This window comes from Scyliorhinus torazame, chromosome 12, assembly GCF_047496885.1.
Source record: "Scyliorhinus torazame isolate Kashiwa2021f chromosome 12, sScyTor2.1, whole genome shotgun sequence".
NCBI classification, from domain to species: Eukaryota; Metazoa; Chordata; class Chondrichthyes; order Carcharhiniformes; family Scyliorhinidae; genus Scyliorhinus; species Scyliorhinus torazame.
The window spans coordinates 151,171,058-151,187,742 of NC_092718.1; the positions used below are offsets into that span (position 1 = coordinate 151,171,058).

The 16,685-nt window shown below is 45.2% G+C and overlaps 1 protein-coding gene across 2 annotated transcripts in view; it reads right to left on the reverse strand.

Moving 5' to 3' along the window:
- Positions 1–10,196: 10,196 nt before the first annotated feature.
- The window catches only part of styxl1 (serine/threonine/tyrosine interacting-like 1), an 87,404-nt gene continuing 80,915 nt past the window's right edge, over positions 10,197–16,685 (reverse strand). For both annotated transcript variants that reach the window (XM_072469195.1, XM_072469196.1), the window contains exon 8: positions 10,197–14,917. In XM_072469195.1, the coding sequence (XP_072325296.1) occupies positions 14,786–14,917 (132 nt within the window). In that variant the 3' untranslated portion in view covers positions 10,197–14,785. The remainder of the gene's footprint in view (positions 14,918–16,685) is intronic.

Below are 16,685 nucleotides of genomic sequence, written 5' to 3' on the forward strand. Positions count from 1 at the left end.
GTAGTACTTGGTTTCGGGGGAGCTGACTTTGGTACAAAGGGTATTGTGTTTTGTGGTTATTATTTCGCACTCATGTGGGGTGCCTGCATAGTGTAAATTATCGGCGAGGAAAGTGTGGATCTTTGTCCTCTTTACTGTTATGTCCTGTCCCTGTAAGAGAAGGGTCCAACGGGCTGCGCAAATTTGGCTGACTGTGCTGTCCTTAAGTCTACCATCAAGTAGGAGTTGTGTTGGGGTGTGCTGAGTTGAAATGGTGATGGGGTTGATTCCTGTAATGTAGGCAAAGTATTGTACTGCCCAAAAGACTGGGAGCAGGTGCCTTTCGCAGGCAGAAAATCCTTGCTCGACTGGATCTAATACTCGTGAGGCATATGCCACGGGGCCTAATCGATCATGGCGTTCTTGGAGGAGCACGGCCGAAAGGGTTCGATTGGTGGTAGCAACTTAAATTGCATATGGGGAGAGTGGATCTGGGACTTGTAATGCGGGGGCTGAGGGCTCGTTTTAATGCATCCATGGCCTCCGTGTGCTGTGGAAGCCATTCCCAAGGTGCCTGCTTCTTGAGAAGTTCGGATAGGGGTGCTGCCTTTGTGGCAAAACCGTCGATGTGGTTTCTATAGTAGCCAACCAGTCCTAGAAATGACCGGAGGGCTGTGACGTTATGGGGCAGGGGTAATTGAATGATCGAGTCGATTCGTTTCTGCTCGATCTCGCGTTTGCCATGGGTGATCACTGTTCCTAAATAAATCACTTTTTCCTGTTAAATCTGGGCCTTTTTGGGGTTCACTTCACATCCAGTTTGTTGAAGGAGTCCTAATAGTTCGGCGAGGTGCGAAATGTGCTCTCCCTTTGCGTCCGTCTGTAAAAGCAAATCATCTACATATTGGACCAGACAATCGGGTCGGGAAAATTTTGCTAAACCATTTGCCAGCTGTCGGTGCAAAATGGAGGGGAAATTTTTGAAGGCACGTCCACGTATATTGCTGTCCCTGGAAGGTGAAAGCAAATTTATATTGGCACACTTTATCCAAAGGAATGGACCAAAAGCCATTGCTAATGTCCAAAACTGAATTTTCTTTTGACTGGAGTCCCTGTTTGAGCATTGTCTCGGGACTCGTGGCTACGGTGGGGGCTGCTACTGAGGTTACTTTGTTTAGTTCCCGATAATCAATCGTCAGTCGCCATGATCCATCGGGTTTCCTGACGGGCCAAATTGGGGCATTGTTTATTGAGGCTACTGATCGAAGTATGCCTTGGTCAAGCAGACTCTGAATAATGTTTGAGATTTCTCCCTCTGCTTCTTGGGGAAAACCGTACTGCTTTTGGGGTCTGGGGTCAGGATCTGTAATGTTTACCAAGCCAGCGATCTTGCCACAGTCGTGCTTGTGCTGTGCAAATGCTGCTTTGTGTTGCTGCAGGACTTCCCTAACTTCTTTATTCTGACTAATGGCTCGAGGGTCGAACCAGAAATCTCCTACTGCGCTAATTCTATTTTCATAATCTCCAGCTGTGAGCGTGGCGGGGGCTTGTGCTGCCTTTGCCATTCTCCACACTCACTTGTTTACTGGATCGAATGATAGATTGTGGGAGCTCATAAAATCAATACCTAAAATGTGTTCGGCTGTCTGAGGTAGATCGACCAGAACTACGGGGTGTTTAGTCTTAATGTTCCCTATCTGGATTGCTGCAGGGGCTGAGATGTGTCCATGCTGTAAATGCCCTGTAAAACCGCTGAGAGTAATGGTGTCCGTGGTGGGCCATATGTCTCGCTGAAACATCGTGGAGGAATTGAGCCTGGTGCGGGACCCTCCTGTGTCCCAAAGAAATTCTACGGGGTGTCCCTGGACTGTGCCTGCCACTATCGGCCTACCGGACTTGCCCCAAAGGGTGTCGCAGACCCAAGTTAGGATGATTTACCTTGAACGGGCTGTTCCCAAGTGCGGGACAATGTCTTTAAAACCCATTTCCCGTTGTGGGGTCGTAATTTGCGCAAGCTCTCTGTCCTGCCTCTGTTGCATGAGACTAGGATGCGAGTCCATTTGGCCATATTATCTGGGGTCAAATGGGCGTGGGCTAACTCTCCCAAACGCCGTTGTAAAATGAATCCACAAGCATCCAGCAAACGCTGTGGGGTGCTCTGTCTTTTTCTGCCTACACTTGTTTAGGCCTTCTACGGGGTCTCCTTTGTTGTAGCCGATCGCATCTACGATCGCTGTGTGCATTTATTGGAGGGTGCCTCCTCCTACATTTTGTGGGTTGTGAAGGTCTGCCACGACTGAGGGGCCGAGGCTCAGAACTGTGAGCTTCACTTGCTCTTTTTCATTCAGGCCGTACATGGTCGCCTGTTGTTTTACTCTTGCAAAGTAATGGTGGGGGTCCGATGTGGGTAGGAACGGTGTAATCTTGTTGCACGCATCCCTTAATTGAGTGACGGTTAATGGGGTAGTGTATAGGAAATCTGGGTCTCCTGTTGTGGCCCTGCGCTGTGTGGTGATAGGGTTCATAGGATTGTGTTCTGCCTGTGCAGTCGGGGGTTGGGGTGCTTTTCGCTTTTGTGGTTTGTCCTGTGTACATGTGCCATGTACATATCTGTGGGCAGTCTCGTTTAACTCCTGCCAAATGGGGCCATTTTCTTGGTCTAATTGGGGTCCAAACGTGCTCTGGAATCCATTTTGGACAGAAAGCAGAGATTGCAGTTCTGCAATTTGCTTCCGGCACTTTGCATGGTCTACCGAGCTCTGCCTTTGTTCCGTCGTGGAAGTGTGGAGTGTTCGTAGGGCTGCTTTTAGATCGTTACACTGTTTCTGTAACTGCTCAACTTGGTGTTCCATTTCCTCTCTTACCAACACCACGCATTGCGTGTCTTGGTAGGCTTTGTCGTATTGCGACTGAAAGCTGCTCAAATGGGCGAGACAAGATTGGTGTGCCTGCTTGGCATCAGCCATCTCCTTGTCCTTCCCGCTAACTGCTCTCTCAGTTCCCTGTTCTCTTTCTCATATTCATTCACTATTCTTTTCTCTCTCCTCAATCTCTTTACTGAGCGTCCTCACGATCTCCTCTGTGCCTCGCAATTTGGCCAAGCAGGACACGATTGCCATCGGCTTGCGAGCTTTCCCTCAGCTCTTCCTATGGATCTCTGTCAGGTTCTCCCACCAAGTATGCCCTATACTTCCAGGACCTGTTTCATCATTCGCACAAAATTCGCTCCAAAGGGGCCATCCTTTCCCTTTGAGGTACTTTCTAATCTCCACTTCCCATACGGAGACACTGTCCTACTCTACTGGTGGCTGTGACCTCGAATTCTTGGGGGTTCATAAGGCATTCCATTGCCTTCATTGCCATTTCTAGCGCTATCTCTGGGGTCTCTACCGAATTTGGAACAGGGGGTGATAAAGTGGCGATGTAAACACCGGTATGGCTTATGCTAATTTCCGGCCTACGAAATTCCTGACAGTTTTACGCAACAATATCTCTCAGGTTTACCTTATATTCCTATTAGTACGCATGCAAATAACACACTTCCGAATCTTGGTGGTTTGATCAGTATTGTTCTTACACTTGTGGTTTTTCCTGCTTCCAATTGGATGCTAATTCAAATTTTGGGTTCTCTCGGACTGACTAGGCCACTTCTAGGTCGAGTCCCACCAGAGTCGCCAGTACTGTTGCTCTGTTTATCTGGTTATAAATATGGCGGTCAATATGGTCGCCTTCCTTAATCCTAATTATGTTTTGCTTTAGAGTCACCAGGTATCTCTCGATACCGCCACAAGGTTCAAACCCGAATACTGATCAAAGAGCCAATACACCAGTTAGTTAGTTCAAAGTCAATACTATTTATTTACACACACAGTAATATCTCCTCATGCACAAAGTACTACAAACTAAACTATCTCTAATGCTAACGCCTATACTTAGCTTCGGGTGCCCACATAGTCAGAGGAACAATGGCCGTTGTTCGAATCTGAGGCTGCTGGGTTCGAAGTGGTACAGGAGAACAGCTAAGGTCGTCCGTCTGGTAGCGAGCGTTGACCTTGGACTTACTTGCTTCTGGTGCAACTGGTGGATGGGTCTGTCCGCTTTGAGAGCCAAATCCAAGAGAGCAATTCTCTCGTTTTTTTCTCTCTTATATCTGGAGGGGCTTCGCGCGCTTTTAGGCAGGCCTTGAACTTGGCCCCAATTAATTGGGCCGCTTCTTGATCACTGGTATTGATCTTGACCAATAAAAGGGTGGGTGCCCTGATGGCTGGGCATGTCTTTGGTGGCCGTGGGCCTGGCTTTGTTTGTGCTTTCGGTTTGGGGAACTGGCGCCAGGATGTCTAGAGCAGTATCGGTTGCTTGTCTTTCCTTTGTTCCCGGAGATGGGCCATCAATATGTTAATTGACCGAGAGTTTCAGATCCGTCTGGGAGCAGTCTTTCCAATATGCATAGAGACTCTGTGCCTGCTTGCTTTCCTAGCATTGTCCACAGTTCCCTACAGTCTTTGCGAGCGTCCATTTTGTATTCTGGAAGTGGCCATCCCAGATGGCTACAATAGGAGCAGGGCAACTTCGACACTCATGGAGTCATAGAGATCGACAGTACAGTAAAGGACCTTCGGCCCATCGCATCTGCACCAGTCAATGTAGGATCAACCCTCCTACATTCAAGTCTAAATCATTTATATAAACCCTCAAACAGTAAGACCCCCAACACTGTTCCCTGCATGACTCTACTGGACATACACTTCCAGTCAGAAAAACACCCCTCGACCATTACTCTATGCTTCCTATCATTTATCCAATTCTGGATCCAGTTTGCTAATTTCCTTGGATTCCATGGGCTCTTACCCTCGCTATCAGTCTCCCATGTGGGACCTTTTCAAAAGCCTTACTGAAGTCTAAGTAGACTGGTCAAATGCATTGCCCTAATCTACACACCTCGTTACCTCTTCGAAAAATTCAATCCAGTTGTTCAGACATGATCTCCCCTTAACAAAACCATGCTGACTGTTCTTGATTAATCCATGCCTCTACAAATACAGATTAATTCAGTCTCTCAGAATTGCTTCCAATAATTTCCCCACCACGGAGATTAGACTGATTGGTTTATCTCTTCCTCCTTTCTTGAATAATGGTGCCACATTGGCTATCCTCCAGTCCTCTGGCTCCTCTCCTGTGGCCAGAGAGGAATTGAAAATTATTACCAGTGCCCCTGCTATTTAATCCTTTGACTCATTCAACAGCCTGGGATGCATTCCATTCAGTCCCGGAAATTCATCTACTTATCACAGTCCTTACCTACACAGTCCCTGTCACCAGTGAACACCGACACAGTATTGATTTAGAACCCATCCTATGTCCTCCAACTCGACACAAATGAGTGTGGTCCTTAATAGGCCCTACTATTTCCCTAATTATTCTTTTACCCGTAATCTACTTGTAAAATAATTGAGGATTTCCTTTATTTTACCTGCCAGTCTCCTTTCATGTCCTCTTTTTGCTCTCATAATTTACTTTTTAAGTTCTCTCTTGCACATTCTATAAGCCTCAGGACTCCTGCAGTTTTGAGTCCTTGATATTTGCCATAAACCTTTTTTCTCTTTATCCAATGCTGTATACCCCTCGGTATCCAGGGTTCACTGGATTTGTTGGACTCACCCTTTTTCTTTATTGGAACATGTTGGCCTTGCACTCTCCCTATTTTCTTCTTGAATGCACCCCACTGTTCTGTAACAGATTTCCCTAAATGTGCCTGCTCCCAGTCCACTCTAACCACTCATGTCGAATCTTGTTAAAATCGGCTTTCCCCCAGTTTAGAACTTTGATTTCAGGTCTATCCTTGTCCTTTTGCATAACTAACTTGAATCTAATGGAGTTATGATCGCTGTCTGCAAAATGTTCCCCCACTTGTACTTCAACCACTTGCCCTGTTTTTTCCCCCTAAAGTAGGACTTTCTACAAACTGGTTTAAAAGGTTCTCCTGGATGCATTGTAAGAATTACGCCCCCTCTAAACCTTTCACACCATGACTACCCCATTAATGTTAAGGAAGTTGGAATCCCCCTACTATTACTACCCCATTACTTTTACACATCTCTGAAATGTATCTACATACCTGCTCTTCTATTTCTCTCACTGTTGGGAGGCCTATAGAACACTCCCAGCAATGTGATTCCTCCTTTTTGGTTTTGAAGTTCTATCCATATGGCTTCATTTGAAGAGCATTCTAAGATGTCATATCTCCTTACTGCTGCAATTGATTCCCTGATCAAAATTGGGACACCCCCTTCTCTTTCACCTACGACCCTTTCTCGTGTGAAGATTCTGTATCCTGAAATATTGAGCTGCCAAGCCTCCCCCACTCTAAACCATGTTGCTATGAAAGCAATGACACCATACCCCCATGTTTTAATTTGTGCACTTGTTTGTCAGACTCCTTACATTAAAATAAATACCATCCAATCTTGCCAAACTTCCTTGTGACTTAACTGGCTGTCTCTTCTAATTTTGGCTGTGCATCTTCCCCTGCTGAACCCACTCTCAGGACCCCAACCTCCTGTCAAGTTGGTTTAAACACTCCCAAACAGCAAACCTCCCTGCAAGGACACTGGCCCCATTTGTTTTCATGTGCAACCTATCTGCCATGTACAGGTCCCACCATCCCCCAAAGCAATCACAATGTCCCAGAAATCTAAAGCTCTCCCTTCTGCACCATCTCTCCAGCCATCTATTCACCGGGACTAGCCTATTTCTATACTCAATGACACATGGCACCAGAAGTAAGCCAGAGATTACTATCTTCTGGGTCCTGTTTGTTAACCTTCTAACTCCCTAAATTCTACTTGCAAGTCTTCATTCCTTTTTCTACCTATATAGTTGGTACCAATGTTTACAACAATATCTGTCTGCCCTCCCGCTTCAGAATGCCCAGCAGCCGTTCAGTGACATCCCTGACCCTGGCACCACTGACCCTGGCACCAGGGAGGCAACATACTGTGACACTGACTGCGAGGACACCATTCCCAACTGCTTCACTTTGAGCTGACTGCAAGGACACTGTTCCCAATCAAATTCTGGTTTATGTATTTAACTTCACATCTGCGGTTCCTGGAATTTGCTGACTGGTTTACCCTTTAATAACGATGAACGGCATTAGGCTCACCACTGTTTCTACAGCAAAATGTGGTCGAATGAATTCCAAGGCTCTCCGTGTAATCAAGTGATATTTGACAATGCTACCGAACTACATTAATGACAATGCCACGAGGATTAGTCACATTACAGGCAACCATATGAGTGACAGTGCACAAATTCATGTTTAGGGAGAGTTCTAGGGGTTGGTTTTAGAATCCGGATTCTTGGTCAGGGGGTTATGGTAAAAAATTAGTATTTTTGTTCGGTGTTTGAAACTTATGTCTTCTGCATACCAGATTATTGATAACACCATTGTTACTAGACATCCCCTCTCGACAGATACAACCTTCCCACCTTCATCCTGAAAACATAAAACTTTTCACTTATTTATGGATACCTTAACCATAGATAGATAGGCATAGACTATTTTCTAAATGGGGAAATCAGAAGCACAAAGGGACTTGGTGTCCTTGTTCACGATTCTCTTTAGGTTAATGTGTTAGGTTCAGTCAGCAGTTAAGAAGGCAAATGCATTGTTAGCATTCATGTCACGAGGGCTAGAATACAAGACAAGGCTTCTGAGGCTGTATAAGGCTCTGGTCAGACCCCATTTGGAGTATTGTGAGCAGTTTTGGACCCCGTATCTAAGGAAGGATGTGCTGGCTTTGGAAAGTGTCCTGGGGAGGTTCACAGGAATGAAGAACTTGTCGTATGAGAAACGTTTGAGAACTCTGGGTCTGTACCCGTTGGAGTTTAGAAGGATGAAAGGGGATCTAATAATAATAATTAATAATAATCATTGTCACAAGTAGGCTTCAATGAAGTTACTGTGAAAAGCCCCGAGTCGCCACATTCCGGCACCTGTTCGGGGAGGCCGGTACGGTAATTGAACCCGCGCTGTAGGCATTATTCTGCATTGCAAGCCAGCTATTTAGCCCAGTGTGCTAAACCAGCCCCTCTTATTGGATCTTATTGAAAACTTACAGGATACTGTGAGGCCTGGATAGAGTGGACGTGGAGAGGATGTTTCCACTTGTAGAAAAAACTAGAACCAGAGGTCACCATCGCAGACCAAAAGGACGATCCTTTAAAACAGAGATGAGGAATTTCTTCAGCCAGAGGGTGGTGAATCTGTAGAACTCTTTGCCGCAGATGGCTGCGGAGGCCAAATCACTGAGTGTCTTTAAGACAGAGGTAGACAGGCTCTTGATTAATAAGGGGATCAGGGGGTTATGGGGGTAAGGCAGGAGAATGGGGATGAGAAAATATCAGCCATGATTGAATGGCGGAGCGGACTCGATGGGCCGAGTGGCCTAATTCTGCTCCTATGTCTTATGGTCTTAACCCACATCATTAAAACAAATTATTGGGTTATTATCACAGCCCCATTTGTGGAATGTTGATGTGTGCAAATTGGCTTCTGCAATTGCCACATTACAACAGTGCTTGAGTGGTGTTAAGGCATCATGAGATTGTGAAAGGCTATAAATGAAAGATCTGTCTTTCTTGCAGTGAGTTTAATGGAGTAATTTAATACGAAACAAATCAGTTTTGGGATTTGTATTTATTATCACATCTCAAAGCTGTCACTAATGTGAATTACTTGAATTAACTTGACTGTTGTAAAAGTCCTGTTTATTCCCTTATTTTCCCTTTTATTTTGCCATTATGATTTCTGATCCATGGATAAATAAGTCAAGCAACAGTGAGGAATGTGGAATTCAGAAGTTACAGGAGTTGCTAGTCTGAACACGAGCTTCAGACTTTTCGGTACCAGATAGAGAGAAATGGGTTGGGACTCGGTTTGATTGATTGATCACCCGGCCAATAAATTGGCCAAAAGGCCACACTCTGCCCGGTAACAAGTGGTAATTGGATCCTATCCCACTGGAATGATTTTCAGAGTCCCGAGTTCAGTTTGACTCCTAGAAGCTCAGGTACAAGGACTCCTACGAGTTTTTCCCCAGAAGGGCTCGGAGTGCTGTATTTCTGGAGCTTCAGAGAACCTCAATGAATGAATCTACATGAAAACCATTATGAGCTGCAGACAGGGACCTACTCTCTCTCATTCCAGAAAGGCTGTGGAGTGTTGTATTCCTGAAACTATAAAGACCTGAATGAACAGTAAAATGCCTTGAACTGAAAGCAAAGTTTGAAGACGAGTAAGGTGCTGGAAGCAACCATCTGAAACCAAGACTCTTTTTTTTTCTTTGTGATTTTTACCCCATTCCTCCCCTGTGTTTGTCTGTCGTGTGTGTGTGTGTATACATACACATATCCTTTTATATGTTTATGCAATTCCCTTTAATATTTTAATCCCATTTAATTGTATGCTTTGATTATGAATAACTTAAGCCACTAAAGCTGTAATTGATGGATTCCAAGACCCTTGATTTTACATTAAATAATTGAGGACAAATAGGTCTGGAAAAACACACAGCTCTTCGAAGTGTGATAGCGGATCTTTAACATTCACCATAAAACACCAGATGGGACCTTAGTTCAATGTCTAATTCAAAGGATATCATCGTAGTAATGCAGCGTTAGAGTGTTTGGAGCGTATGGAGTGTTTGTTCAGAGTATCCATTCCCATCCAGGGATGGAAGTCATACCTGCAAACATTTGAGGTTGTGGGTCAGCCTGGCTGCAACTAGTATAATGGTCTGGGACTCTATGCAATTTTTGGCCTGAGATGCAATTCAATCCGAACAATTAGTGTAAATGAGGGAGGCCATTCCATCTATATAACTCAATCCTTAAAACCAAGAAATAATTGACGGAAGCCCCAGAGTAATGGGGTAAATGACTAGTGGGTTTTTCGCGGATTTCTGGTCAAGTTATGACTAGAGATTGGAAGAGCCTTGTTGAAATTGTAGAGCCTTGTTGAAATTGTAGAGCCTTGTTGAAATTGTATTACATGATTCCCAATCACAGCCAATCCAACAGCCTTTTAAATTCTTCTAAAGTAATCCGCATACGTGAAAGAGATGTTTTTCTGAAGAAATGCTATCATGGTCTCTTACAGTTTTTCAAGTAGATTTTCCTAGTTGTGGTTTCTTTGCACCCAAATGACTTATTCCATATCCTTACCAACTGAAATTGCTTTATTTAATTCCCGACAGTTAATAGGTTCAAAAGTGTTGATTCAGGAGATCCAAATTACACAGTAACTCGCTCCTAACATTTTCCCACTACTGAACAGTTGTTGTTCAATTGTTTTGCTTCAGTTGTTCAGCGGAAGCAGCGAGAGCAGTAACCAGGGGGCTGTCGGGAAGGTAAGTTTCCCGTTTTAAAAACTTACCTTACAGGAGAAGCGGCCTTCAGTTTTTCAGCGAGAGCAGTAACCAGGGGGCTGTCAGGAAGGTAAGTTTCCCTTACCTTACAGGAGCAGTGAGAGGGAGGAGCTGAGTGGGGGCAGTCTAATTGCGCACTGGAAAGGTGAGTGAACTGATATATTTGGGCAGCGGCTGAACGGCATGCTTGCCTTCATTGGCCGGGGCATTGAGTACAAGAATTGGCAAGTCATGTTGCAGCTGTATAGAACCTTAGTTAGGCCACACTTGGAGTATGGTGTTCAATTCTGGTCGCCACACTACCAGAAGGATGTGGAGGCTTTAGCGAGGGTGCAGAAGAGATTTACCAGAATGTTGCCTGGTATGGAGGGCATTAGCTATGAGGAGCGGTTGAATAAACTCGGTTTGTTCTCACTGGAACGAAGGAGGTTGAGGGGCGACCTGATAGAGGTCTACAAAATTATGAGGGGCATAGACAGAGTGGATAGTCAGAGGCTTTTCCCTGGGGTAGAGGGGTGAATTACTAGGGGGCATAGGTTTAAGGTGAGAGGGGCAAGGTTTAGAGTAGATGTACAAGGCACGTTTTTTACACAGAGGATAGTGGGTGCCTGGAACTCGCTACCGGAGGAGGTGGTGGAAGCAGGGACGATAGTGACATTTAAGGGGCATCTTGACAAATACATAAATAGGATGGGAATAGAGGGATACGGACCCAGGAAGTGTAGAAGATTGTAGTTTAGTCGGGCAGCATGGTCAGCACGGGCTTGGAGGGCCGAAGGGCCTGTTCCTGTGCTGTACATTTCTTTGTTCTTTGTACTACATGTGCAGTGTCTCCCACCCGCCCTCTTCCTCCAACCAAAAAAGAAGACTGTGGTGTGTTGATAAGGTAAGGTTTTTCTATTTCTATTTCTTTTTATCGTGTGATTGGTAACAATTTTTCTTTTTTTTTCCTTTTTCAGTTATCTATTATTTGATATTAACGCTGTTGGGGAGGGTTTAAACTAATGTGGCAGGGGGATGGGAACCAAATGAGGAGGTTAGTGTACAGTAAGGAGGTAGTCACTAAATCCTGTAAGGAATTAGATCATGAAGTCAGTGTGACTAAGGGGAAGGGTAGGCTGGGAGCAGATGATGAACGCAAAGGGACTGGTGGTCTGAGGTGCATTTGTTTTAATGCAAGAAGTGTAGTAGGTAAGGCAGATGAACTTAGGGTTTGGATTAGTACCTGGGAGTATGATATTGCTATTACTAAGACTTGGTTGAGGGAAGGGCATTATTGGCAACTAAATATTGCAGGATATCGATGCTTCAGACGGGATAGAGAGGGAGGTAAAAGGGGTGGAGGAGTTGCATCACTGGTCAGAGAGGATATCACAGCTGTGCTGAAGGAGGGCACTATGGAGGACTTGAGCAGTGAGACGATATGGGCAGAGCTCAGAAATAAGGGTGCGGTAACAATGTTTGGGCTGTACTACAGACCTCCCAAGTGTGAGATAGAGATACAAATATGTAAACAGATTATGGAAAGATGTAGGAGCAACAGGGTGGTGGTGATAGGAGATTTTAATTTTCCCAACATTGACTGGGATACACTTAGTGTTAGGGGTCTAGATGGAGCAGAATTTGTAAGGAGCATCCAGGAGGGCTTTCTAGAGCAGTATGTAAATAGTCCAACTTGGGAAGGGGCCATACTGGACCTGGTGTTGGGGAATGAGCCCGGCCAGGTGGTTGATGTTTCAGCAGGGGATTACTTTGGGAATAGTGATCACAATTCCGTAAGTTTTAGAATAGTCATGGACAAAGACGAGAGTGGTCCTAAAGGAAGAGTGCTAAATTGGGGGAAGGCCAACTATACCAAAATTCGGCAGGAGCTGGGGAATGGGGATTGGGAGCAGCTGTTTGAAGGTAAATCCACATTTGATATGTGGGAGGCTTTTAAAGAGAAGTTGATTAGAGTGCAGGACAGACGTGTCCCTGTGAAAATGAGGGATAGAAATGGCAAGATTAGGGAACCATGGATGACAGGTGAAATTGTGAGACTAGCTAAGAGAAAAAAGGAAGCATACATAAGGTCTAGGCGACTGAAGACCGATGAAGCTTTGGAAGAATATCGGGAATCTAGGACCAATCTGAAACGAGAACTCAAGAGGGCTAAAAGGGGTCATGAAATATCTTTAGCAAACAGGATTAAGGAAAATCCCAAAGCCTTTTATTCATATATAAGGAGCAAGAGGGTAACTAGAGAAAAGGTTGGCCCTTCAAGGACAAAGGAGGAAAGTTATGCGTGGAGTCAGAGAAAATGGGTGAGATTCTTAACGAGTACTTTGCATCGGTATTCACCGAGGAGAGGGACATGACGGATGTTGAGGTTAGGGGTAGATGTTTGATTACTCTAGGTCAAGTCGGCATAAGGAAGGGGGGATGTGTTGGGTATTTTAAGGAGGGAGGATGTGTTGGGTATTTTAAAAGGCATTAAGGTGGACAAGTCCCCAGGTCCGGGTGGGATCTATCCCAGGTTACAGAGGGAAGTGAGAGAGGAAATAGCTGGGGCCTTAACAGATATCTTTGCAGCATCCTTGAACACGGGTGAGGTACCGGAGCACTGGAGAATTGCTAATGTTGTCCCCTTGTTTAAGAAGGGTAGCAGGGATAATCCAGGTAATTATAGACTGGTGAGCCTGACGTCAGTGGTAGGGAAGCTGCTGGAGAAGATACTAAGGGATAGGATCTATTCCCATTTGGAAGAAAATGGGCTTATCAGTGATAGGCAACATGGTTTTGTGCAGGGAAGGTCATGTCTTACCAACTTAATAGAATTCTGTGAGGAAGTGACAAAGTTGATTGATGAGGGAAGGGCTGTAGATGTCATATACATGGACTTGATAAGGCGTTTGATAAGGTTCCCCATGGTAGGCTGATGGAGAAAGTGAAGTCTCATGGGGTCCAGGGTGTACTAGCTAGATGGATAAAGAACTGGCTGGACAACAGGAGATCGAGAGTAGTAGTGGAAGGGAGTTTCTCAAAATGGAGAACTGTGACCAGTCCAGATCCACAGGGATCCGTGCTGGGACCACTGTTGTTTGTTATATACATAAATGATCTGGAGGAAGGTATAGGTGGTCTGATTAGCAAGTTTGCAGATGACACTAAGATTGGTGGAGTAGCAGATAGTGAAGGGGACTGTCAGAGAATGCAGCAGAATATAGATAGTTTGGAGAGTTGGGCGGAGAAATGGCAGATGGAGTTCAATCCGGACAAATGCGAGGTGATGCATTTTGGAAGATCCAATTCAAGAGCGAACTATACGGTAAATAAAAAAGCCTTGGGGAAAATTGATGTACAGAGATCTGGGTGTTCAGGTCCATTGTACGCTGAAGGTGACTGCGCAGGTCGCTAGTGGTCAAGAAGGCATACGGCATGCTTTCCTTCATCGGAAGGGGTATTGAGTACAAGAGTTGGCAGGTCATGTTACAGTTGTATAAGGCTTTGGTTCGGCCACATTTAGAATACTGCGTACAGTTCTGGTCGCCACATTACCAAAAGGATGTGGATGCTTTGGAGAAGGTGCAGAGGAGGTTCACCAGGATGTTGCCTGGTATGGAGGGCGTTAGCTATGAAGAGAGGTTGAGTAGATTAGGATTATTTTCATTAGAAAGACTGAGGTTGAGGGGGGACCTCATTGAGGTCTACAAAATCATGAGCGGTATAGACAGGGTGGATAGCAAGAAGCTTTTTCCCCAGAGTAGGGGACTCAATTACTAGGGGTCACGAGTTCAAGGTGAGAGGGGAAAAGTTTCAGGGAGATATACGTGGAAAGTTCTTTACGCAGAGGGTGGTGGGTGCCTGGAACGCACTGCCGGCGAAGGTGGTAGAGGCGGGCACGATAGCGTCATTTAAGATGTATCTAGACATATACATGAATGGGCAGGGAGCAGAGGGATACAGATCCTTAGAAAATAGGTGACAGTTTTAGATAGAGGATCTAGATCGGCGCAGGCTTGGAAGGCCGAAGGGCCTGTTCCTGTGCTGTAATTTTTCTTTGTTCTTTGTTCAGCCTCGTTTTGCATGTTCTGGTGACACTGAATTAAATAGGTCTATTGACAGTCAAGCATTTTTTTTAAACAGTATTTAAAATTTCATGTATAACTTAATTATAAACCCAACATGCACATTTATAATTCACGCTGCATTAATTTGTTGTAACCGACATTACACTTACGGTTACAATTATGAATTATGTTGATTTTGTGTCAGTATAAATTTAATGACATTCCAGGCCCCTTTCATGCAATTAAATTATTCACTTAAAAATTACAAATGTATTCAAATCTAAATTTACAGTGCATGAATCTTTGCTTTAAGAGCCACAAAATATCATTTCAGTAATAAGGGTCAGAGACATCTGTGATAGTTCTCTTCAATACTCGTTCCTCCCACTTTGAAAGCTGGTGTACAAAGTCACGATGTGGACGAATGGTTGCTTTGCACTTCTGAACGTGTTCCCAGGCATCCTAAGGGAAAGGAACATCAAGATACTTTTAATTAACTCATCTGCAAACCCCAGCATTCAAAAGATGGCAAAAGTAAACTGTGGAGGGCTGAAGCTTCATTATTATAACTAGTGGAGGGAGATGAGTGGGCTTGCCCCACGTACTCCTGCTTCCCACTGTGCCTTTCCATCCTCGTCGGTTGGTAATTTTCATTTGGATTTTAAAATCAATCTTTAGCCATCTATCTTCCACAAAAAACTGTGCCCTCTTGTTTTTTTAAAATATTTTTTATTTTCCTTTTTCACATTTTCTCCCAAATTTACACCCACCAACAATAAACAATAATCAGTAACAAATATGTCAATCCCCATATCAATAACAACGATCCCATCCTCCCACCAAACCCCAAATATTAGCCCGCATGTTCTCACAAACAAATGACAAAAGGTATCAGGAATCACCCATAGTCGCCATTAACACACACAGCCCCCCTCGCCCCTACTAATGTTCGATGTTCTCCAAGTGCATAATGAATAATGCACATGAATTGTAGAACCCCTCCATCCTTCCCCTCAGTTCAAACTTAACCTTCTCAAGAGTCAAGAATTCCAACAGGTACGACGCCAGGGCACAGTGTGGAGAGGTTGCTCTCCAACCGATCAGGATCTGCCTTCGGGCGATCAACGAGGCGAAGGCTACAACATCTTCCTCCGCACCCGTTTCCAACCCTGGCTGGTCAGACACCCCGAATATGGCCTCCCGGGGGCCAGGGGCCAGTTTCACGTGCACCACTTTAGAAATTACCCTAAAAATCTCCTTCCAGTAATCCTCTAGCTTTGCACAGGACCAAAACATATGAACGTAATTAGTGCCCCCCCTCCGCAACATTCACACACATCTCCTTCAAAGAATCGGCTCATCCTCGCCCTTGTGAGGTGTGCTCTGTGTACCACCTTCAGCTGTATCAGCCCCAACCTCGCACGAGGTGGAGGCGTTCACTCTCCGGAGCACCTCACACCAGAACCCCTCCTCCATATCCTCTCCCAACTTTTCCACTTTGCTTTGATCTCTTCCAGTGGTGCCTTCTCCTCCTCCAAAATAGCTCCGTAAACCGCTGACACTACCCCCTTCTCCAGTCCCCTTCTCCAGTCACCTCCTCCAGCAATGTGGAGGCCGGCTCCGCCTGAAAGCTCTGTATCTCCTTTCTGGCAAAATCTCGAACCTGTATGTATCTAAACATTTCCCCCTGGTCCAGTCCATACTTCGCTTCCAGCTCCTTCAATCCTGCAAACCGACCCCTAAGAAACAAATCTTTTAGTGTCTTCATCCCCTTCTCCTCGCATATCCGAAAATTTCCATCCCACTTCCCTGGCTCAAATCAGTGGTTCCCCCGAATCGGCATTTCCCTTGATCCTGCCCCCAACCCGAAATGCTGGCGAAACTGCCTCCAAATTCTCAATGAAGCTATTATTACCGGACTCCCTGAGTATTTCCCTGGGGCCATCGGGAGCGGCGCTGTTGCTAGTGCTTTCAATCCCGACCCCCTCACAAATTCTCCCCCATTCTGACCCACTGGGAATCAACCCCTCTGACCCAGCCCCGCACCTTCTGCACATTCGCCACCCTGTAGTAATACATCAGGTTCGGTAGCAGCACCTTTCTAACTCTGGCCACCTTCCCTCCCCATATGAACGAAGTAATCCTTCCCTCAATATCTCTGAAAAAAGCCTTTGGCAGGAAAATCAGCAGGCATTGAAAAATAAACAGAAGTCGCGACAACACGTTCACT